This window comes from Xenopus laevis, chromosome 5L (genome assembly GCF_017654675.1).
Source record: "Xenopus laevis strain J_2021 chromosome 5L, Xenopus_laevis_v10.1, whole genome shotgun sequence".
Lineage (NCBI taxonomy): Eukaryota > Metazoa > Chordata > Amphibia > Anura > Pipidae > Xenopus > Xenopus laevis.
The window spans coordinates 100,176,305-100,200,448 of record NC_054379.1 but is presented as its reverse complement, the minus strand read 5'-3'; the positions used below and the strand labels follow the sequence as shown (position 1 = coordinate 100,200,448).

Below are 24,144 nucleotides of genomic sequence, written 5' to 3'. Positions count from 1 at the left end.
CTCTTTTCTTTTTTTGTAAAACTTTACTTGTATCTTCTTTTTTGTGCATTGTACAACCATATATTTGCTTCACATTGCATGTGGAGAGAGAAAAGGAAAGTAAGTGAAAAAAAGAAAGAAATGAACAATTAATAAAAGGTATGGAGAAAATAAAAGAGTGAAATAACATGTTGTTGTTCTGTTTTTTGTCCAAACACATGATTAGCTGGCATAGTAAGCCTATTCCTAACAATATGACAGACTGAGGTGGTAATGATTATCATTACCGGGTTATCATTACCACCTCAGTCTGTTGTCTTGTTAGGAATAGGCTTACTATGCCAGGTTGTAACAATGTGGTGACCTAGGGAGGAGGGGGACTACTTATTGCCCAATTAGTAATCATATAGCAGAGAAGGTTGCTCTATATTTGTCCCATATTCCAGTGTATAGCTCAATATGGTTATCTAGCTGGTATTGTAGTTAATTTCTGTGTTTTTCCTTTATTTTTATAAATCAAAAGTGTTGTGTATTTCATGTGCGGCCCCAGAAAATTTTTCTTCTTCAAATGTGGCCCCGGGAAGCCAAAAGGTTGGACACCCCTGTTCTAAAGGAACTGTACATGGAGTACACAATGAACATTATATTATAGTGAATTATTTTATATTTAATATTAATAGTCATTCTAACATTAGTTTATGTTCTTCTGTACAAAAATATTCTTATAATTGCAGAGAGACGATCTTAACAAAATTCTCTCTTGCTATATCACCAATGTAATATAAAGATTTATGATATGCATTCTTATAGCTTCAGCTATATAACCAACATTTTCTGACAAAAGGTACTAATAACTGCTATCCAGGCTGCACTCAGTCTCTTTCCTTTAATCCTTATTTCCTTTGTTTTCCTTTAATAATGATAATTATATTGCATTGGCTTCACCAATGCATTAGGGAACATTGTGGCAAAATATCCTCAGATGCAGCACAAGCCGATTTTGAAATTGTTAAATAAATTATAAATATAGACAGTGTAATTAGAAAATGTATATTTATGTGGCAAATAACCATACACAAATAGACATTTGTACAGTTTATAAGAAAGGTAAATAACACATATGTATAACAAGACTACACTAATTTTAAAAAATATTTTAAATTATCTTAAGGTATAAAGAATCAATTTATATGAACATATAATAAATATAAGATTTCCTACCTGCAAACTGTGTCCTGACTTTGGTGGCGGCAGTAGTTAAAATGTTACTGTCTCCTATTGAGTTAAATTCTTTGCCGGACAGGTATCCCGGGAGCCTTAGCTTGCTTCCTTGTATAGGTGTTGTCTGTGTGAAATAAACACAAAGCTGATGAATAAATATAAAATATAAATTAAGGATTTCCATGGAAATACAACGGGGTCATTTACTATATACATTTTGGCAGCACATATTTATATTTATTCACAAATGATTGTATTGTCCATGTTTTTTCCTACATGCATAAATATTGCCCTGCTGTGAACTTCTTTTGCAAATTCGCATTGCACACAAATATTCGCAAATGGCTCACAAATGAGCTGGTGTTTGAGCGAACCACTGTGCGGAGTTGTGTGCGAATATTGAGTTGGTTATTTCAATTCTTAATTTCCAAAACCTGTTTTGCAAATATTTTCTCCACCACCAAAATTGTGGCATTACTCAAACGCAGAGTATGCGCACAAATAGTCGCAATTTGCAATTATACCATATTTAACATGCTCTTAAGCATTTTAAGCTAAGTAAGATCTATTTTAGCCAGTATCAAATTGCCCATTTTGCACTAACATATGAAAAAATGTTAAATGTTAAAGGGAAGTAAAAACAGTAATAGAATAGGTTAGAAACATGTACATTTAAAAGTCCAATAGTTTAAAACACTGATGGTTTTCATTGGATACATGTAAATAGTACAGGTATGGGATCTCTTATCAAGATCCAAAGACCAGCGAGCCCATAACTACTCCTAACAAAGAAAAAAATTTGAATACTGGGATTCTGAAGGATTTTGGAGAGGATTGGGAGTTCTTTACCCCCCTTCCTCCCACTGTGAAAGTGAAGAAAGAAGCATTGAAGATTGGGTTAAACTCTGAATTTAACACCCTTCCACCCAACTGGTATGTTTGCTACAATAAATTTTAATATAGCACTAGCAATTCCAGAACAACACTTAACATGGAAGCCACAGAACCCAAAGAATCCTTATAAGAGCTCCTATACCTGTATCTGTTCAGTGAATCAATTATAATCTGCTGAGCATTGCATATACTTGAACTATTCAATAAAAGATAATAAGCAAGAATTATGATTAGACACTGTGGGCATGAATTATGTTACAAGTGATGCATTTTTATTAATTTATAGTTTTAGAAAGGGAAAAATTCTTCCTTTAATTAAGAACAGAATAGAAAGAGATAAAGTTCTGTATATTGAGAATGAGCATCGATAAAGAAACGAGTTAATGTGGGAGACAGAGGTTGGCGGGAATTTCCGACAGTGGTTAGTGAAGTTGCGATTTAAAGAGAATACGCATTCTGATGCTCTATCTTTACTGTACCTCCAGAGATGAGAGTTGATATTCTGGGGACTCGGGACTCTTACAGGGTGTTGAGGTTTTGCTGTTTGTCAGCCATGGCTTACCATAATTGCGTGTTAAATGGAGGGGTGTCTGTATGGAACAATGGTAAGTCAAAATATTATAGAACAGCTGATTTAGGAAATTAAAGCTGAGTCTAGAGATTCATGCCAGCATCCCAGCATCTCCAAATCAGTGATGTCCAGGCCCGCCAGTTGTTTCTGAACTACAACTTCCAGGAACCACACAAATACAGAATCAATGTGGGAAGGTACTCTTGGGCAAAATGTTGGGAGTTCCGTTTCATAATCAGTTTCAACTTTAATTATACTTAGTGTGATACCAACATGACAGATTATGCTCTGATGAAAATAAAAGATCCTTAGTTAATATAGATGTGAGTAAATATAACAAAAACATTTGCATATACATGATCACCAAATTGGGTAAGTTCCAGCTGAACCTGAATTCCTGTTCAATATGTATGAAGACTTTGGAACTATAATGTTAGATGTTGACTAATCTATGTGCCTTAATATCTAATAAATAAAAGATGTTTGATAGGTCACTGTTACATACCTTAGGTGTACTGGAACTTGCAGCCAATGATGGACTGGCTTGTATGTTTGGACTGGAATTGGATCTGTTAGGGGATGCACCTCTTGAAGATGGTCTAGATCTACGACCCTTTGGCCGGAATGGAGTCATGCTCTGGCTAGCACCTTCTGGTAGCATGAACTTCTCACGCAGCTCTACATTTGTCCTTCCTTTAGCTATAACAAGAATCAGGTGTCTCAGCTCAACTCATCAGACTCAAACAAAATCAACAGTTTAATACAATTCATTAGCTGAGCTTTGTTATAAGAAGAAGAAATAAGATCTCAGAATACAAGGCAGACTGTAGACCAGTAACATAAAAAACAGTGGCGTGGCTATAAAGGAAGCAACACTGCAGTTGCAAAGGGGCCTGGGGAAGAGAGGGGCCAGGGCTGCGGGGTCTGCTTCCTCTACAGCAAAGCTGTATAGTGGGCAGTTGAGAGTGTGTGGGGTCTGGGCCAGGAGTGGGCAGAGGCAGGAAGTGGGTCGGAAGGATGGGGATGAAGATTTTTACACCACTGTTACACCTAGTTACACCACTGATAATCAGTACTATAAGTAGATTTCCTATAATGCACAGCCTTCAATACATGCATTTATGGATTTTAGTATTAACTGGTTTTCCATTATTATTACACATTAACTGAATTTGTGTACAGTAACATTGGTTAATAAGTATATACTGTCTTGATTTTTAATTAGCCTTATAAAAACACAGGTAAATGAACTTTGATTTCTTCATTGTAACATAAAATTATGCCAAGGCACTTGCACTTCAGCCTTGCACAGTTGAAATACTCAAAGCTAGCATGAGCCCGGCTTACAGTAGGATTTAGTAACACTGTTCAGTCCTGTGTAAGACAGTTAAGAACTCTGTAAGTGGGTTATGAATAAAATATTACCAGCATGCACATAACCAACACTCTTTTTTATATTTACATTATAGTTCAGTAAGGTACATTAGCTGAGAATCTTGTATATCCTTGAAAACCATCTGCAAATTATTACCATAATTACAAATGAAAATAGTACTCCAGGCTATGGAGGGATCACGCTGTCTCCAGCCCAGTGTCACTGATATGGAGACCGGGGGGGGAGACTTTTTGAGACTTTTGAACAGAAATATTCAGAAATATTCAGATCCTGCAACTCATTAGTAACACTGACAAGTTCCTATGGATTTTCATAGGTCCATGTCAGTATTGCTTTTCTATATTTATAAATGTTATATGTTACAGTCAATAGTGCACACTCACATGCATACATTTCTATCCTCAGTAGGAGAACCTATAATATGTTTTTTTTTTTGTTTTTTTTAAAAATCTTACCTGGTACTTCTCTTCCTGTATATGTGTCACAGTATGACACTTTGACTCTACCTTTCCCTTTCTCTACCCAGTGTGCTCCACTTGCATATTACTTACAGGAAGACACGGAGGTGAATGTGAACTTAGCACACCAGTGTGAACATTGTAATTACAGTACTATAGCATATACAGTGAGATCTGCTTGTGAGAATTGGAATAATGGACAAGCCACTTTGGATGAAAATAAACAATTTCACTTGACAGAATATAAACAATGAACATTTAATCAATCGTCACTTTATTAAATGATCTAGCTGTGCATGCCACAAAGCTCAGACTCCTACTTCTGTAAATACACTTTGTAAGCAGCAAGTGACAGAATGTTTGAGGGATGAAGCCACTTTAAATAACTGTGGCACAAAGCAAATTGAATATACTGAGCAGCCTGATTATAAAATAATTACCCCAATGTAGGGTATAAAAATCATTCAAGAATATTTTTTAAAAAAAAGGCCTACCTGCTGTAACTTTACAGAAAGTGAGAATAGGCAGGGTCTGGGCAAGCATTGTGTTTTAATTCAAAATAAATATCACTTTCTGCATAGTTATCTACCATTGCTATGACAGTGTTACCATGGTTACGACACTATACAAAACTAAGATTCAGTAAAGTATGCTGATTCTTAAGCTTTACATCAGCCTGCTTATCCATGTCCTCCTTTACTGAATGTAGTTCTTCCCATAAAGTGCTGCTGTATGCAAGAGCAGCCATCAAATGCAATTACTGCCAGACATACAGCATACATATTTTAACTGGACTCAGATTGCAAGGCCTTCCCTGAATGTGGGACCCATAGTGCTTCTTTATAATATATAAAAGTATGAGAAAGTGTATTTTGTAGAGAATAGTAAGCATGCAATATGGCTCTCTAGTAATGTTTTTGAAAACTTCACCTCACAATGCATGCTAACCACATTTTATACAGCCTTACAGTCTAGTCCCAGGGATACAAAATGAAACACGCATGCACTACACACAAATTAAAAAATGGCAAACACAGGAAAGTACCAAAGCGAATGACTGGAAGGAGTGAAAGTATAAAGAAATGAAAGAAAGGGAGATTTTGCCAACCTATAAGAGGCTGAGTAGTAATTGAAGAGTTTGACTCCGAGCGTAACATTTTACTTCCATGATGATGAACTAGGAAGAAATGACAGAATACCAGTCAAGAAAAATAAGGCAAGATATAAGTAGGAAAGGAGAAATACAGCACTGCAGTAAGTAAAATTCTATCACAGGGAAACAAAGAAACTGGATATAATCAGACCAAACAGAATAAGAACATAAAAAGAACAAATAAATTTGTCAGGTTGAAAATGCTTAGCTATGTGTCTCGGATTCATAATATAGCTCTTTAGTTATCTTGCAATGTATTATGTTGCAAAAGACAGGAAAGTATATGAGACATAAAAAACATATGAAGTGACACTTCACTGATAATCAGGTTTAACTAGACAGACACCATTCATTCTACACTCTGTATACACAGAAATGCACATGTATACTCCCTCGAATGAAGGTCCGTTGCCTTTAATTTCATGGTACATTCACAAAATGCATTCCTTTTTCAAGCCCCACACATGCAAACAACCATTTTTACTCTTCACGTCAGAAGATTTTGCGCAAGACGGATTGCTTTAGACATCTTCAGATACTGTATATACTATGCAAATTAGCAACTTAACCAACCACACCACTGAACGTCCAAATAGCACCCTCTATTTGTTACTGTCATCAGTGCTTCCCAAAGATTTTCAATAAGAAATAAAAAAAATTGTAATTCATGAAAATTTTGTAAGTGAAATCTGCCTTTTTCTATAATGATACAAATCCAAAGTTCTAATAGATATACTTTAAAATAAAAAAGGCATATAAATATAAGTAAGGAGTTATATTAGACACTTCCCCAAAAAGCCATATAAATGAATAAAATGATTGAAGTTATTGAAAACATTTTAAAACTATTTCCTCCTAGACAGACCTATTTCCTCCTAGACAGACCTAACAAATGTGATGAACAGTCTAACATATACTACTAGAGGAGTTTACAAATGGGAAGTCTCATTAAAAATTTAGAGATGGTCACAAGGAGTGGGATTTACCCACTCTCACGATGTCCAGAAAAACAGGCACTAGTTTCACATTTTAATATTAAATTACTAAAGTTATTAAAAATATTAAAAAAAATATTGTCCCATACCAGTGTCTGTTTCCTCCTAGACAGACCTAACAAAACAGTCTCACATATAATACTAGAGGGGTTTACAAATGGGAAGCCTCCTTAAAGATGCAGAGATGGTCACATGTAGAGATATAACCCACTCTCACAATGTCCAAAAAAATAGAAACCAAAATGTAACAGACACTAGTTTCACATTTATTTATCCTGGAGCTTGTCATGTACTAAAAAAATAAGGTTTTATGTACAGAATTAACCACTGGGCAGGATTCAATTCAGTGAGAAAAAGTTATCTCCTGGTTTATCACATGAAAACTCATGAACAAAATTCAATTCAATGAGAAAAAAATGTTTCTCCTATTTCAGTTCCAGTTTTTTTCCCATAGACTTCAATAGAGTTTTTACGTGATAAACCATGTGATGTTTTTCTGAATTGAATTGCGTCTCAAATTCAATCTCGTCCTTGACTTTTCATGTGATAAACATTTTCTCACCGAATTGAATCTAATCCATTAGTCTTTACATTTAAAGCATACAGTGAAAAAAATAAGGCCAAACTCTGAGAATCAGTAAACTGTAGAATTAAGTGGAGAAATGAACATAAAGAAACTAAAAGGAATAAAATCAAGGGATGAAAGCCTGGAATATTTGGCAAAACAATAATGAAAAGCAGACTGCTTGACAGAGTTTAATCTAGAAATTAAAAATGTAAGACAATATGGACAGAACAGAATGCAAATGTCATTTAAATTGAGAACTGGGTGCCATTTTCTCTATTAATTTGTGTCCCTTTAAAGGGACATTATACCAAAAAAATGGAATTTATAAAGCAATAAACAATTCATATAGCTATTCATATTCATCAAACCTAGAGCAGTCCTATCTAAGAATAACACATTTACTATTCAGTAAAACTCAGAATACAAGCTAGTACTGAAAGTATTCTATTATATTTAAAGATGTTTTGACCATTGATGATTTGAGGCCACTGTTTCTCTGGAGTGTATGGATGAAAATAGCATGGCTTCTATCACTGAAATGAAGCAGCATAAATTTTAAAATAAGTTAACTTGATTTTCTAAACATTTATAGAAAAATAACGAAAACCCCTTATTTGGGGTAAAATATGGTATATTTCCACCTTAATACGTTTTGCTTGCTGTTAGAAACTCAGAAATATTAATAACTTCACATTGTGAGTTGCCATTTTTCTCGTGTATATTTTTCTCCCAATGATTCTCTTTAACTTACCTCTACAAGGATCATTTTTCACTAAAAATTCATCAAGTGCCATCCACCCACCACCAACTCGAACCATCACAGTGCTTCTCAAAATACGAACAAGGCGAAGTTGTTGGGAGTCTCCAAACTTAAAAAAGAAACATACATTTGGTTAAGGGACTAATCAACTAAATGTAGGTTTAACACTATACATGCAGGTTAAATTTGGTGCTAGCAGGGTGCTTAGCAAATGCCTGATTGCGTTCATTGATTAATATAAGTAATATACTTCTAATTTTGTGGAACAAGCTGAAGAAAACTCATGCAACAATGATTACAAAAAACGGATTTGCGTGAAGATGATGGCTGGAAGGAAAACAAGACAATTTAAAGGAGATGGAAAACTGAGAATGTTATCCCATAACCCAGGAGTGAAATTATGATTGAATAAGCTTTGAATGCTGGATTTACATTTACGGGGTTTAGAAAATTCTTTCTACAAACTTGAGTGAATAAGAGTGAGCAGAAGAGAAGCAGTTCCACCCACAAGAACAAACTGCTTCCAAGAATGCCCTTCTTTATTCACAAGAGGAATGTTGTGCAAGTTAATCCTTATATCTGTCAATTGATCTAATTTGTTATATTGAAAAAAAATACTGATTATATTCCTTATATCGTTTATTTATTATGAAAAGAAAGATTAAATGGAACTCTGCTATGATTCTGGTGTGTTTTCTGTTCAACTGGTCAAATCTTGAAAAGATAAAACTGTTAAACTCTCTGAAGTCAATGTTGCCACCAAGACCTTTCAGCCTCTGACAAGTGATAGGTCTTCCTTCATCTGATAAATCAAATGTGCTGACTCAGCAAGTCATATTAAAATGCACACTAATAGTAAAGAGTAGCATTCTTGAACATTTTTATTTAGCAGGCTGATAGAATAACAGTTTGATCTCTTATCCTTGGAAGATTTAAGTGTCCATGACTGACAAGAGACACACATTGATGGACAAAAAATAAAGTATGCTACTCTAGGTACTGAAAATCTTAACCCAGGTAAAACCATATGGAGCTTTAAACATTCAAGGAGCCTCATCAACACCCTAAATTAGATGGATAGTATTTTATACTTCAATTAGATGCATGTAGTATGCAGTTACTGTATATTAATTAAGTTCATTTGAAAGGGTGGTCTGGTGCATAAATAAGATTCTCCTATCAGTCTACGAACTTTATTCTAAGAAGCATCTCCAGTGAAATTAAATTATACAAAGCTGCAACACAAACAACATTAATGCCTCTTCACCAGCATAGTTAAATATGTTTCAAGCAGAACAAAATGGATATGTGAGTCATGAAAAGATGGCAGTAAAGCTTCATTATTAATAACACATATTTAAACACTTTACTGATTAATACCTGATTTCCCAGGAAGAACTGATATGGAATGAAAATGAAAAACAACAATTAGTGTATTTATCATTTTACAGTTTATTTCAGAGATGTTTTATGCATCTTTGTCTCATTATTATGATAATTATGCTGGTTACTTTATCAGCATACTTAAAGGAACAGTTTAGTGTGAAAGGTTATAAAGGCTGGATGTCTAACATAACAGAACAGAATGTAACTTTTCAGCTCTCTAACTCTGAGTTAGTCAGCGACTTGAATGGGGCCACATGGGACATAACTGTTCAGTGAGTTTGCAATTGATCCTCAGCATGTAGTTCAGATTCAAAAGCAACAGTTATGACCCATATGGCCTTCCCCCAAGTCACCAATTGGTTACTGCATGGTAACCAATCAGTGGAAACCATGAGAACTGCAAAGCAGGAAGTAGTGTTCTGTTCAGTTATGTTAGACATCCAGTCACTCCAGCCTTTATACATTACATTTTTGCCTGACTAACTATAGTAGAAACATTATCTATTTATCCAGTTTTTTTTAATACTGAACAATTCTTTTAAATTAAGTGTCACAAGATACCTACTTCAGTATTAACCCATATCTCATAACCATTTTCTTGCCAATATTGTTAATTTTGCAATCATGGACCAAATAAAAGGAAATGGGTTTTAAAAATATTACAGGAATTGGATATTATATTGGATTGAATGGTATGATTATTTTTTTTTTTTATAAATTCTATAAACACTTCTGTTGTGTAGATCGGTAAATATGTTATTCAATCCTAAAATATGTAATGGCATTGTAAGGACAGGTGATAACAACTTACATTGATTAGTCTTCTTATCATTAATTATACCTTTAGTAGTATGATGGTGTCAAAAAAGTACAGCTCTCATCATCTATAGCCAATGCATGATGGCCAAAAATGTAATTGCAGTTACTGAATAACTACAAGCTTTCTAATTGAACATCATGTGTAAGGGCTAAATTATGAGCCCAAGTGAAAGATTAGGCTCTCCATTTACAAATGTAATTTTGTTACACAGCCATTGCTCTATACTTGTGTCATGTGTTAAAATGCCTGTTCATTTTCTGCAAAATACGGCAAATTCTAAAGTACAGGTCACAGGGATAAAAATAAGCCCTGGAGATAACCTACCTAAAGTTTGTATCATTTTAAGGAATGCCTTTGTGTATGGCACTTATAACTGACTTGCACCTAATAAGCTTCATGGCAACACTCTTTGTAGTGCATTACGAATTGGAAATAATGCTACTGACTCACTGATGCCAGAGAAATGGAAACACAACTTGTGTAAGTGTGTGTTTTATCAATGTAGGACTTATTTGCACCTGTACTGGTAATCCTTGCACAAATTGCAACACGTGCTATTTTGCAGGAACACCCATGTTAATATTCTCAGAAAATACTGCATTGTGGGTATATTTGCATGCCTTTGGTTACCTAGAGCCAAGTGGCGTAACAACCCAGCTCACACAGCAACCTAACCACCACCATCCCATCCCTCACAACCCTTCATATAGATGAAGCAGACCCTGCCATACCAACAGAAACCAATTAAATGTTTTCTTTCATATGTATAATAATAACATTTTACCAAACAAAAATGTAAGTTGCTAAATAAAGTACTTACTCTGTATTTGTTTTCTCCTATTTGTTCAACTTGGAATCTCTTGGCACACTTACATTTTGCTACTTGGCGTGTGACCTGCAAAGATTTGTTTGCTTTTAATATTAATATATTTTAAAAAAAATAAATGCAATTCACACTAACATAAATATGTATTTTGTTTGTCCACCAAGTAAAATAATACCTCATCTTCAATTTTGTCAGCATCAGTTATTGGTTTGTATGCATCTTTGTTTGGATGAAGGGCTGCCACAAACTCATAATAGTCAATGTATCCATCACCATCACGATCAAAGATATCTGCCACAGCACTCATCTCAAGGCGGCTGGTTGGAAACTCTAAAAAAAGAAAAAGACCCAGAAGATCAGACAGTAGAATGTAGCAAGAGGCAAGCACAATTTCTTTAGTAACTACTTCTCTAATAATAAATCCTAGGAAACGATGTCAACACTATGGCTATAAAAAGATACAAAGGAGAACCATGAACATGGAAAAGAACAAGAACACAAGCCTACTACTTTTATAAATGGAACTCTGAGTTGACCTTAAATACTTTTATATATTTGACATTTATATTTTGGACTTAGCTGGTATTACGTTTACAGGAAACTGCAATTAACTGCAAGGTTCAAGTGGTAGAGAGTGCAGATATTCAAGATTATTTAGCACAAGATAGCTATCTATCATATCTGAGCAACTTACTGGAGGAAAGGATCCCTTCTATAAATTCTTGTCTTGTGATTTTTCCATCCTGATCTTTATCTATCCTTCTGAAGAAATCCATTACTCGAGATTTTTTATGGTTCATCCATCGCATATACTTCTTTCTCCACACATCAAAATCAAAGTTGGCAAATTCCCTTAACTAGAAAATAAATTGAATAACAGCATTAAGCACAAATTTATATGTCTTTGGTAGATTCTAGTATAGCAAATATGTGACTGTACCTCTTCTAACCTATCCAAGGCATCATTAAGCTTTCTTCTTCTCTCTAATGCCAATAACCACACTTGTTGCCATTTGCTTACAAGTAAATTCACCCTTGGGTTTTTAGTTTCAAGGGATGTCTGTGAACCAGAAGGATACAAACTTGGTGTTGGTGATCGTTTCCCTATGAAATTAAAAGAAGTTTTTATTACAACATGAACATTGTTTAATTACCAGTTAAATAATTTTGGATTATTTTATTAATCACAGTTTAAATAGCAAGAAATAAAAAAAATCTTAATTAAAAAAATGGGCAAAATAATGCTCAGTACAAACCTAATATTGAAAAGAAGTATATACCGTCCCTTTAACAACTACTTAAAAATGAGTATTTTAAGAATAACGTGTTTTAGACCTATCAAATATAGACATTTTCTCTTCAAACAATAACATGAAAATTCACAGAATGTCTGGGGTCCATGGCTAGATGAGCAAAAGTGAATACCTAAAAACCAATGGATGTTTTGGACCCATCTAGCCACCTGGTCAGGGTTCAGATGCCAAGAAACATTTGAGCCATAAGCAAGGTAGTGAAGTTTATTGCAAAACATTAAATTATTTGCAATCAGTTCATTTAATAATTCGAAATAAAGCACAGGTCCACCACATTTTGTATGGACTATGAGTACATTTTTGAAAGTGATTTGTTGCAGAGGTCAACAAATTGGTTAGTATAAAGTGACCACAACATAACCCACCAGCACACCCTGGCCTCTTATGCTAAGATGGTCCAGAGCACAGCACCCTCCTTAATATAATGGAAAGAGAAAATACCGGCACACAAGGCTCCATGCAAGCGGGGATCACCACTGCATTGATATTGATGACACATCAATAAACACACAGGGGTGATCCCTGCTTGCATGGAGTCTTGTGTGCCAGTATTTTCTCTTTCCATTAGTATTAAGTGAACCATGTGTAACAGTTCTTCTCATTAAAAACGTTCCCCAGAAACCAAAATGTATAAAACTATGTTAAATTTAAAATGGGGAGGCAAACCTGGATTTGAAAACAAATTGATGCTTTTAAATGGGACCACAGATACTCGTCATATGTGTTGAGCTGTTTAGGGAATTTATAAAAACATACTAATACAGTAGAACCCTAATTTTACATTTCACAGCAGATGGCAGAGTAAATTCAGAGCAAATTCATAGAAAAGAGCAAATTTGGAAAAACATAAAACATATGAATTTATACATAAGGTACTGGTACTAATTTTTAGATACTTACAACCTCCCCTCCCTTTACCCAAGACAGGGATCTGAGACTGTACTGAAGTGGATTCTGCTTTCCTTTTGTATGTTTTAGTGACCTTATCAACATCTGGCTGCTTTTGTGTCATTTCTTCCATAAATATCTGAGAAAGTAAATGTTTAAATCAAATTATGGCAAGCAACTCATAGCACAGTATAAAATAAACAAAGATTTACAATATGTGGTGTATTTAGCAGGAATATGCTTGAAAGAATACAAGTTACCTGATGCTCTTCAATAAGTGCTTTAACCTCATCTAAGTCTTGTGGGATATCTTCTTTGTCTTTTTCATTGAGTGTCATTTCTGACCATTGTAACCACGCCAGCAAAGATTCAAGCAGCTCTTTCTTAGCAATTAGATCATCCAAAGCAACTGCAAGCCTGTGTTGATGCTGCTTTGCCCAGGTTAGAACCTTGGAAAAGTTAAAAGAACATGACATAGTCTTACCATAAATTATAACCAATGCATGGACTTTAGGTGCTACCTGAGTTATATTTAAAAAATATTCAAAATTCTGGTTACAGTTATATCTATTCTCTTGCATAAATCCAGTACTCAGATGAGAAAGTTTTCCAGTGAATTTGAAAGAATTACGATTGTAGTGACAGTGATAATCTTAAAACCTATTAAACTGAATAGGGCTCATTGCTAAATGAAGAAATTTTAAAGTAATGTTTCAAAAGTCAATCTACCTCCTCAAATCTAGCTCTGATTATGGTTATCCAGTGCTTAATAGTTGTAATAGAGTCCTGGTGACAAATTGCCAGGATTGCTTCTCCCATACTTGCTCCTTTATTCAGTTCAGACCTTTTCTCTTCAACTTTCCTCATAAACTCCTGAAAAAAAAATGAAATGCAACTGCTAAGCACATGGTGAACGATCAAAGACACATACATTACTTGGGCCTGGTGTTCAGTATTCTAAAATACAAAAATAAGCTGTACAAAGAACATTTAGATATGTTTAAAAGGGGTTATGAAGGTGAGTGATTATATATCAGGTTTTTTTTTCAAAACTGCAGCTAAAAATACTAGTGATATACTATTTATTCTGCAATTAGACCTGCTTTAACCTATGTTAGACTATACAAATGAACAGCTATTTTTTTTTTAATTCTGAACCTGCCAAACTGAAAACATTATAAGCCAACTAGTTAACTAATCAGCAATGAACTGATAAGAGGCGCAAACTGTTTTGGTGTTACTCTGTTCCATATTGTGTACACAGAAACTTTTAATACTAGATCACTGCGTGAAAAATGATTTGTTTGCTGTAGCTTTAGGGCAAAGTATGTTTTTTTCACCAAATTACAAACACAATATTGCACAACAGCTTTAATTTTGGGCAAAATTAAAACACGGCATGAATATAAAAAAACAACAGCATAGATTAATACTCGTTTATTTTGCACAGATCACAAAAGCTGTTTTTTTCTGCATATATATGTGGTATTCTATACCTTATGTTGTTCTATAAGTAAGTGCAATGAGTCTTCATCATCAGGGAGAATCCCATGGAAACGAAGTGCTTGTTCTGCATCTGCAAGCCACTCTAACAGGGCATGCACTGCTGCATGAAAACTTTCTGCCTGTAATAAAAACAGATATTTCTTGAAATACATTGAAGGCAAATACAAATGGAAGTAGAATAAGACATACTCATGCCTTACATGACAATAAGGAAGAAAAGACTACTGAAGTATAAGCATATCCAGGGGCGCCAACATCTCATAAAAAAGACTTACTTCTATGATTGATGTGCAATACACATATGTGCTACCCTGTCTTTACTAATTCATATTAAGTAAAATCAAAATAATACATGTCAATGTGAAACTGGCAAGGTTAACGATGTTTAATTAAAAAAATTTGCATAGACACAACATAAGAACTAAACAAACACATTTAAATAAATTTTAAAATTAGTAGTGAGCACAACTTTTCCTTGTTATAATTTCTACAAGAGCAGTGGCCAGCTCAATGTTCCATATATGGACAAACAATTCCTGTTTTGTTTAAAGGGTAAGGCATTCTTAGTAGCTGTATGAACAAAATGTCTCAATGTCCTAAATATATTGATAATGGGTTGAGTGCAGAGGACCTCTTCTATTTGTCTATATTTATATAAATATTATATATCTACTGATGCATTAATGCATCATTTTAACAGTTTATTAAAAAATATTATTTACATTTTTACTCAGGAGTCCCTGTAAACATTTCTCATGCACAGCTGTCTGGATGTTAAGCACATTATATTATTGCTTAATGCAAACAATTTTATTTTTTCACCATAGTACATATGTATTTTGCAAACACAACTCAACTGCCATGAAGCTGCCCACTACCTGAATCACTTCCAGCTAAACCAGATTTTAAGATCTGCTTTCATTTCTGATATTTTTCCCTTTGCCTGCTGTGCCAGTGCAGATGTTTATACTTATAAAATGTATTATCGGTATAAATGAGAACTTAAATGATGCAGATAATCACAGCGCTACAGAAATCATTGCTTGGCAGCTGTAGCTAGTTTTTCCAGCTTACCTTATGCAAAGCTTCTTCAAGTCGAGTCTGTTTCGATACAGACAAATTGCACACAGTTTCCCAGCGAGTGCCTAATTCCTGCATTTGGGCTTTCACCCAAGAGGAGTCTTCATGGCTTCCTTCTCCTAGTTCTCTTGCAGACCGTTTTAGTGCCTGAATATTACTGCTCCTCTTTCCCAGCTCTTTTTGAAATACCTTAAAAAGAAGGTTTTAACCTGTGTTAGCTTGTAAAGGGCAGGCTAGGTTTCCATACTGCCCGTTTATCAGATCATAGGTATAATGTAAGTATTATGTAATAAAGTAACAGAAATTTGTCTTTTTTGCCCCGGGTAAAGTGGAATCTGAGGCAAGGTTCTCACCTTGGCACTGATTATAATTTAAGGGCAAATCCAGGAGTGAATTTTAACAAAGTGATTTAATGTAGCTCATACATCTGAAAGTGAATTGTGTTGTTTATTGTGTTTTTTTATTTAAAAAAATTAAGTTTGGGTGTGTAATTACTTTGTGGTTGTCTATGAGATGCATCACAATGTCGAGATCACCATGAACGGGCTGGTCTTCAGCCAGCTGAGGCTCAACTCTATAAAGCCAGTCAATCAAGGCCTGCAATGCATCTGTAAACTGGCCAGAAATCAGCAATGCTTCTTCAAGTTTGTTTTGCCTGTTTAAATAAAAAAGAGAAATTCAAGAGGAAATTAAATTTAGTGTAAAAGCACAAATTTAAACACAAATAAAATAGGTGAACATCTTCAGACAAATAGAAGGTGGTGTTACAGTGACTTTAAAAATAGAATGATTCCTCTCACTTTAACATTACAAATGCAATGAAACAAATCAGCATAAAAATTTACTCCTTGGTCAATGAATTCCAGTGGCCTCATTCTATGTTTTACAGATATCTTACATGTAGCACACTCCCAATTTAACCCACAAACTGGAATTATAATATTTGGAGGTGACTTGGGGCTATGGAGTAAGAAAGTATCATATAATATTTATTTACTCCTGACCAAAAAGGCAATCCATTCAGGAAATAGTTCCTAGACATTCCATGTTTTGACATTTACTACTTGGATAACATCATGAACATGTTTGTATCCTTGTTGATATGCAGCAGGAACATCCTTGTACACTACAAAGCATTACACAAAACAGACATATACATAATACACATAAATAATAAAAGGCTGTCTTCCCTTTCTTACTCTCTCTACTTAGGCTAATGGCAAAAGGGGTGCATTTTATCTAACTGAAAAGTGCCCAAATTGCCACCTCCCATTTACCATGTCATTAATCATTGGGAAGTGGCTGTAGTTGCTGGGAATTTTTCAACTAGTTCAAAAGCACTCAGTTTGTCAACAGCCTTAGAATAAAATGCTAAATGCTATTAACATACATTCACATTCCAGTCAAGCCAGGCCATGATTTCCATATGCAACAATCTCATTACTTACAGGATACCTTAGCAGTGGGCGAATCAGAAACATAGCTGCTGTGTTGTGTACTTAATTCTCACAAAACAGTAACATCCCTTGTAAACACGTATGTTATGTCATTCCTTTGTAAAATCCCCTTCTTCATTAGTTGAAACTATGAATATTTCAAATGTGCACTGCCAGAAATAAACAGGATGTTATTACCTTTCAATTGATTTCCCACAGACTGTATCCCATTTGTCTCTTATCTCACTGAGCATATCATCCAGTTTCTGAATATCATCTGCCAGTGTTGCTTTCTCCTTTAGTGACCGTCCACTCCGTGCGGTTGTATCATACACTGTGTGTTTGCCTCCTAGAGTTTTCTGGAATTCCTGCAGATTATAAAAATGCCAAAAAATAAATTACACTTTAAGGGGGAACACATCTTAACAACTTTCCTACAGGGATGTTCATGGCTTTAATGATTTGCAACAATAAAGGATAAATATATAATTCTGATTAGATTATACCATTATAGTAGTATATATAGGTATAAAGGCAAAACCTTTGCATTCTTTACATGGAAACTTTTGCTAAAATCGTTTGTCTTCCAAAACAATATCACTAACAGTCCAATGCTGAGAGGCGTCATTCAAATTACTAATAGTTGCTGGGAAGTGCCAACAAAATAAATCTTCCTTTCGGGGCCTCAGACAACAATTAGTTATCCATGTTTGTCACTGGTTATGCTGGCCAATACATTAAATCAGTGTCTCTCTTCAGCAGAACATGAATACATAAAATGCATACACTGTTATATGAAAAGCAGAAACTGACGATTAACAAGAATCAAATTTTCATGCAGCACAATCCACATTAATGCAGCCCATATCGGATGAAAAATATTCAAGATGTTATTCATTTCCTTCTCTCTAATTATGTTTTATTGAACAACTACTAGATCATAATAACTAAATCAATTTCTAGCTGGTGTGAACTGCAAGTGGAAGAAGTTCAGAGCAAAAATGCAACCCAGCATACAGTATAATACCAGCTGTGTTTGCCAATAGTAGGAAGGGAGTAGAAAGGGTAATATGATATGCCTGATCTAAAATATTTAGGGACTAAATTATTGACATTACATTTTGCATGCCATTTTGCAAAACTACTGTATTAATTGAAATTGCACCATTTTAAATAGCAGCAGAATAATTTCTTATAGGATTTTGTATAAACGGGTTAGCAGAAAGAAGTGGGTTATTTATGGCATGGACCTAGCAACACTACAACACATTCATAGTAAACTGTACGTCAGTGTGTCACTCCTCGATTTTTAAAAGTACAATAACTTTTGTTATTCTGTTTAAAGAGCAACATGTATAGCATATTGAATCTTCTGCATTAGCTAGTAGGCTGCCATAAAGACTATACAACAAATGATGTCTGTAATGACCACATCCTGTACATACCTTATGCTTTGCTAATTGAGTCTTGATCTTGTCTGGATCGTTAGCAATTTCAAGCTCGGAATCCAAGGATTTCTCAGATTCTTCAAGCCATTCCATAAGTTTGTCAAATGCTTCATGAAACTGAAAGATACAACTCATATTTATTTAATTGGTACTGTAACTTGACATTAAAGCAAGCAGAGGACTCCCAAAACTTTGGTCATAAATCTATAAGGAATTCTAAGGTTTTACCTTTTTTGAAATTCAAAAATGGCAAAAGTGGTTTGCGTTATGTAGTCTTTTTTAACATAAATACAGCACAGGTATAATAGATGGTTTAAACCAACAAACCTGCTTGGACCTCTTCCGTGCATCATCCAACGTCCGTCCTCTTTCCAATGAGCGCTGAACTACATTTTCCCAACGGCTTTGTACACTGATAAGCAGATTTTTAATTATAACAACATCCTGCTTTTGGCTAAAATATTTCAAATGGGTTCCAGTCTTATCAAGCTCCATAATCTGATCTCGATGTGAGTTTACTTCAGTGACAAACACCTAAAATCAATTAAAAAAACATTCTTTATGTTAAAAATAATCATCACAGACTGAAGTAGTTTAAAGATCTATTTCAGTGCTTAAGGTATTGTGGAGATTGCTCACTATACAGTACCTGCAAGACAGATAATATTTTTATGTTGATATCAAATAAATGCAAGCATTCGCTATCTCAACTGGAACTTTATTTACATAGAGATGAACAGAGACTCAACTGCATGGTCTATCACACAGGGGAGTAGTTAGAAATACGATGTAAGACCCCACGGTGTGATGATGATGTTAAGTAAAACAATTTTCACCCTCTATACATTAGACAAAGATGTGAGGCACAGCTTCCTGATGTATATAACATTAGAAGTACTGTATTACAACACACCTTAGGGAAGATTTATCAAAGGTCGGAATTTGAATTTCAAATTTACACATTCAAATTTTAATCCCCCTATTCGAATGTAAAAGCGAATGTGAGATTTATCACACCTCGACCTTGGAAACAGTCCTAATTCAATTATTCACCCCCTAAAACCTGTCAAGTTCATTTGGAGATGTTAATAGCCTTCCTGATATTCAAGGTTTTTTCGGGAGAAAAACTAAATTCGTACGAATCAAATATGATTAGAATTTTCATGTCAGAATATATAGATTGAATATTAGACATTTGCATTTTTTCTTTAAAAAAAACCTACCAGTCGAATTACGAGTATATTTTATATTATAAAAAAATTCACATGAATTTGAAATTTGACCTTGGATAAATGGGCCTCCCAATGTCACTGTCAAATTGCATGATGCACTGAAATTAATTAGGGTCACTGAGCTGGCATTGTGGAGCTGGCCATATATTCCTGAATTTGGTCAGACAGATTTGCCAGTTTCAACAATGAGGGCTGAATGTCTGCGCATGGACATTATGTGACCTCTGCGGTTGGTTTTGGCAGTACATCATGTTTCATCCTTTCAGGTTTCATGTGATTTTATAAACCAAAAGTGATACAAATGTACCATGTCTGCAGGCGTATAGTGTTTTTACAGTAACTCCTATTGACATCCTGCAAATCTACTTGTTTGGGCCATTGACCCAAACCAACAGAACAATAGCGTTTGGCCTGTGTATGGCCATTCTTGCAGTATTACCCAGATATTAGAGGGCAGAATATTGGTTGATCTTGCAGATTAAAGTATTCATTTGTACAATTTGGTGGATAAGTGTTATAGGGTCAGCCATTGTATGGCCACTTCTAAGTCTTTTTCTAGTCCCATATTTAGGAATGACTGGAGTCATCTGGCGTTAAGGCAACACAGAAATGCAGATTTTGTTTTTTTTGCAGTATTAATAAATATCATGCATGTGTATTACTATATTCACAAATAAGCATTGTATTAAACTGATCTACCTTATGTTCATCAATCTGAAACAATATAGTATCCAAAATAAGACTTGGTGGGGAAGCCATAGTTAATATTTGTTCTGCTTGTGTGAGCCAGTTGATGAAGTCTTGTAGAGAATTGTGAAATCCTGTAGCCACCTGAAGAGCTTCTTCAAGTTTTGCCTACAAAATAAAATGTTGACAAAAAATGTTTAACCCAACATGAAATGTATCACATTTGGCCATAACAAATAATGTTATTTATCCACACCAAATATAATATCCACTTTTTTCAAATCATTATATTTTCAGGGGTAAAGCAGCATGAAAATACAATTGAGATCCCACTTCTGGTGCTTCTTAGGCATAGTAGTCTAAGACTGCTCTTTCAAACTCATGCTGTAGCCCCAAAAATATAGCAGCCTGAAAAATATGCCATAGTCAGAATGACTATTTTTAATTTAGCTTTGTGTTCAAATTTTTTTTCTATAAATCGTAAATGTCATGTTTAACCGTATTAGAGACAATAGCTATGATTACTCTGATAATATAAAGCAGCAAGAAATTCCATGCAAAGCAAGTATTACACTTTGAATTCAGTATAATGTCCTATTAAGAAAACTCACTTTTCTTTCACTGAGTTTTGTATCTACAGATTCCCATTTCTCTTTGAGGTTAATAATATCTTGATCTATATTTGCTTCTGGGTCATCAGTGCATCGTTCCATCATTTGCCGACTTCTCTGCATTAGCCTCTTGTAAATGTCTTCTTTAACTTCAAAGACAGAACAAAGTTCCTGGAAAAAAACAGTCAGTGGTTTTTATCACTTTTTTTTAATATAAATTTAAATGAGAAACAAATGTGATGAAAGGTACTGTAAGCATCTGAAGTCCATAGCTTCCAGAATACTGTATTTCTCTTACCATTTTCACCCTCTTTTTCAAAGGCAAAAACAGATTTATGTCTTTGATATTAATGGAAAAGGCTATTTGAGGCAACTTGATTTGTCTAAATTATGTATAAATTCCATTAACCATTAACAGATTCCAAGAATGGATTTGTCCAGCAATACTAAATAGTATAACATTCATTTAATAAACAAAATACAGTGATGAACTGAGAATGAAAAACAGCTCTCGGATTTAAACATACGCACCAAATTCCAGGCTCTAAATTAACATATTTAAAATAATATGAAATGAAGAAAACTTTAAGTAGAAAGTAGAAGAGTTAAGTCTGGTAGGTCAAAGAGCTTTGGCACTCAAGTCAAGGGGATCAATCTGTTCTCCGTGCCCATAATACTATATCCTAACCTGCAGTCTGGCAGAGTTAGTGACACACAAAGACCAATCTATACAGGAAGGGAGAGTAGTTACAATAAGCTGCTGTAGATTTAATTGGATTCCCAAAATGTATGTGTCCCAGGCAGATGTCTCCACTGCTTAAGCCAAGTTTCAGCACTGAAAATAAATTATTTCTTTGAAAGAAAATACATTTGTTGCAGAATAATTAAGGGCTGTTATACATGTATGTTTACATTCCCATCATAAAGTATTAGAGCACATATTATTAATTAGCCTGCGGTTTGAAAGCAACACTGGTTGCTATGAGTTACTAGACTAGACAAATGGTGTGCTGCTGTTTAATTACCCTGTCAGTGTGTGATATTTTTGTGGGAGAATTTCTAACAATGCAAAAAAACAAAACTATTACATGAGCGTATGATGGTCACTGTAACAATTTGGGAACAATGGATAAAAATTTCAAACTAGAATCATGGTCAATTTTGTTTTTGTCTTTGGCATGTCATATGAAAGGCTGTATGCTTATTGTTCTACAGTTAAGCAAACTATCTGAAATACATTTCATAGCCCAATTCATGCCAATTAAAATATTTCATATGATTTATGATGCTTTCCCTGATTTATTAATCTCTAAAACTGTTACTTCATTGTTGCTGAGAAGAAAGAATGTAAATTAAACTTGTCTTAATTTACTTGCCAAGGGTATCCAAGGGTTAGAATAATCATTTATTCTAACATAATGTTTTTTAATACAGCAGTTGTGACATTCATAATGAATGAAAAAACTGCACTGTATGGTTCGAAGGACTGGTATCTGGAATTTAAAAAACTTGCCACAACAAACCATGTTTCTGCTGCATATATTTACAGAGCTCGAGTGAAGGAATAGAATAAAAAAAACTTTGAAGTGTTTTTTTGGCTACTTCGACCATCTAATTGGCTACTTCTACCTTCGCCTACGACTTCGAATCTAACGATTCGAATTAAAAATCGTTCGACTATTTGACCATTCGATAGTCGAAGTACTGTCTCTTTAAAAAAACTTCGACCCCCTACTTCGCCAAGTAATACCTACCGAGCATGGAATATAGAATTTAATTCTATAATTCACAAATTTATATTTTGATATATAGGCCTTCCGATCTATTTGCCCCAAATATATTTGTTTACAAGTGTGAATTTAGCAGAGATTACAATCTAGTATAAAACAATATGTGGATTAGTAAACTCATTTAATCTAGATACTTACCAGAAGGCTATTAAGTTGTTCTCGAGCAGTTTCAGGCAAACCTCCAACAGGTTTAGAAGCCAGGAGCTGGCGTTCTATGTCCGTGAGCCACTGATGCATATCTTCAATTTCACCGTGGAAACCTTGAGCCTGAAGTACATATAGCACAGATAAGTGTTAAACAATTGTCAGCAACTTTTTGCGATGTAGTCCTTGGTTGCCAAATGGCACTCCTGCTTCAGTAAATAAAATCTATTTTTACTTTTTTATAAGATTGTAGTGAATGAAGCTGCAAGTATAAAAACAATGAAAAAGTTGCACTTAATTGTCATGTAATTGGTATACGATCAGTGCCTGCATATCAATTGTCCACTGATTGCAAATCAAGGACATGCGTTATTCATTAAAGGAATCTTTCTACTCATTGCTTGAATACAGCTCCTCTAATCTAAGAATCAGTGCCAGGATTTTAATTAAAGTGGATGCAAAGAACACGAGAGTGAAAAGAAAGATATTTCAGATGTTTAATACACTTTACAACAGTTTCCTTATTATTTATTTGTGTATAACTCCAGTACATTTTCAGGGGACTTAATTAGAGTCAAGAAATGGCAAGAAAAAGAATTGCGTCAGTGTGTGTGATGTATTCTTTCTTTACCTGAAATAAGGCACTATCCAGCAGCTTCATTCTCTGCTCTGTTTTATCCAGAATTATTTGCCACCGCTGGTTCAAAGATTCCAACCTACTATTTAGGCTGCTTGCTTCCTCTCCTGCACTTGATTCAACTAGGTCATTTCCTGCTTTCCGTAAAGTTTCGACTGTAGACTTATGTGCTAGCACGTCATTTTGAAGTACCTGCATCAATACAGTGATAGGCAATGAGATAATATGACCAAAACATTTCCCCTTCAAAAAGATTTCTTGCTCTTTTAAGTTACTTGCTTTTTTCTTAATATAAAATCCAACAAGTTTGTGTGAAACTACACACATGAAAACATAAATATATTT

At 34.5% G+C, this 24,144-nt stretch overlaps 1 protein-coding gene across 17 annotated transcripts in view; it reads right to left on the bottom strand.

Moving 5' to 3' along the window:
* dst.L (dystonin L homeolog) overlaps positions 1 to 24,144 on the bottom strand; it is a 296,950-nt gene that overhangs the window by 8,331 nt on the left and 264,475 nt on the right. For 9 of the 17 annotated variants that reach the window (XM_018263472.2, XM_041563173.1, XM_041563177.1 and 6 more), the window contains 23 exons: positions 23,794 to 23,991; positions 23,157 to 23,285; positions 21,229 to 21,399; positions 20,630 to 20,785; positions 19,026 to 19,232; positions 18,696 to 18,815; positions 17,449 to 17,618; positions 16,310 to 16,469; positions 15,809 to 16,003; positions 14,725 to 14,853; positions 13,958 to 14,101; positions 13,489 to 13,677; positions 13,241 to 13,367; positions 11,968 to 12,131; positions 11,722 to 11,884; positions 11,203 to 11,357; positions 11,022 to 11,096; positions 9,376 to 9,393; positions 7,987 to 8,104; positions 5,628 to 5,696; positions 3,171 to 3,364; positions 2,574 to 2,684; positions 1,201 to 1,324 (listed from right to left, as the gene is read on the bottom strand). In XM_018263472.2, the coding sequence (XP_018118961.1) occupies positions 1,201 to 1,324; positions 2,574 to 2,684; positions 3,171 to 3,364; positions 5,628 to 5,696; positions 7,987 to 8,104; positions 9,376 to 9,393; positions 11,022 to 11,096; positions 11,203 to 11,357; positions 11,722 to 11,884; positions 11,968 to 12,131; positions 13,241 to 13,367; positions 13,489 to 13,677; positions 13,958 to 14,101; positions 14,725 to 14,853; positions 15,809 to 16,003; positions 16,310 to 16,469; positions 17,449 to 17,618; positions 18,696 to 18,815; positions 19,026 to 19,232; positions 20,630 to 20,785; positions 21,229 to 21,399; positions 23,157 to 23,285; positions 23,794 to 23,991 (3,286 nt within the window). The remainder of the gene's footprint in view (positions 1 to 1,200; positions 1,325 to 2,573; positions 2,685 to 3,170; positions 3,365 to 5,627; positions 5,697 to 7,986; positions 8,105 to 9,375; positions 9,394 to 11,021; positions 11,097 to 11,202; positions 11,358 to 11,721; positions 11,885 to 11,967; positions 12,132 to 13,240; positions 13,368 to 13,488; positions 13,678 to 13,957; positions 14,102 to 14,724; positions 14,854 to 15,808; positions 16,004 to 16,309; positions 16,470 to 17,448; positions 17,619 to 18,695; positions 18,816 to 19,025; positions 19,233 to 20,629; positions 20,786 to 21,228; positions 21,400 to 23,156; positions 23,286 to 23,793; positions 23,992 to 24,144) is intronic. The other 8 variants (XM_018263474.2, XM_041563180.1, XM_041563181.1 and 5 more) reach the window with 4 other exon arrangements.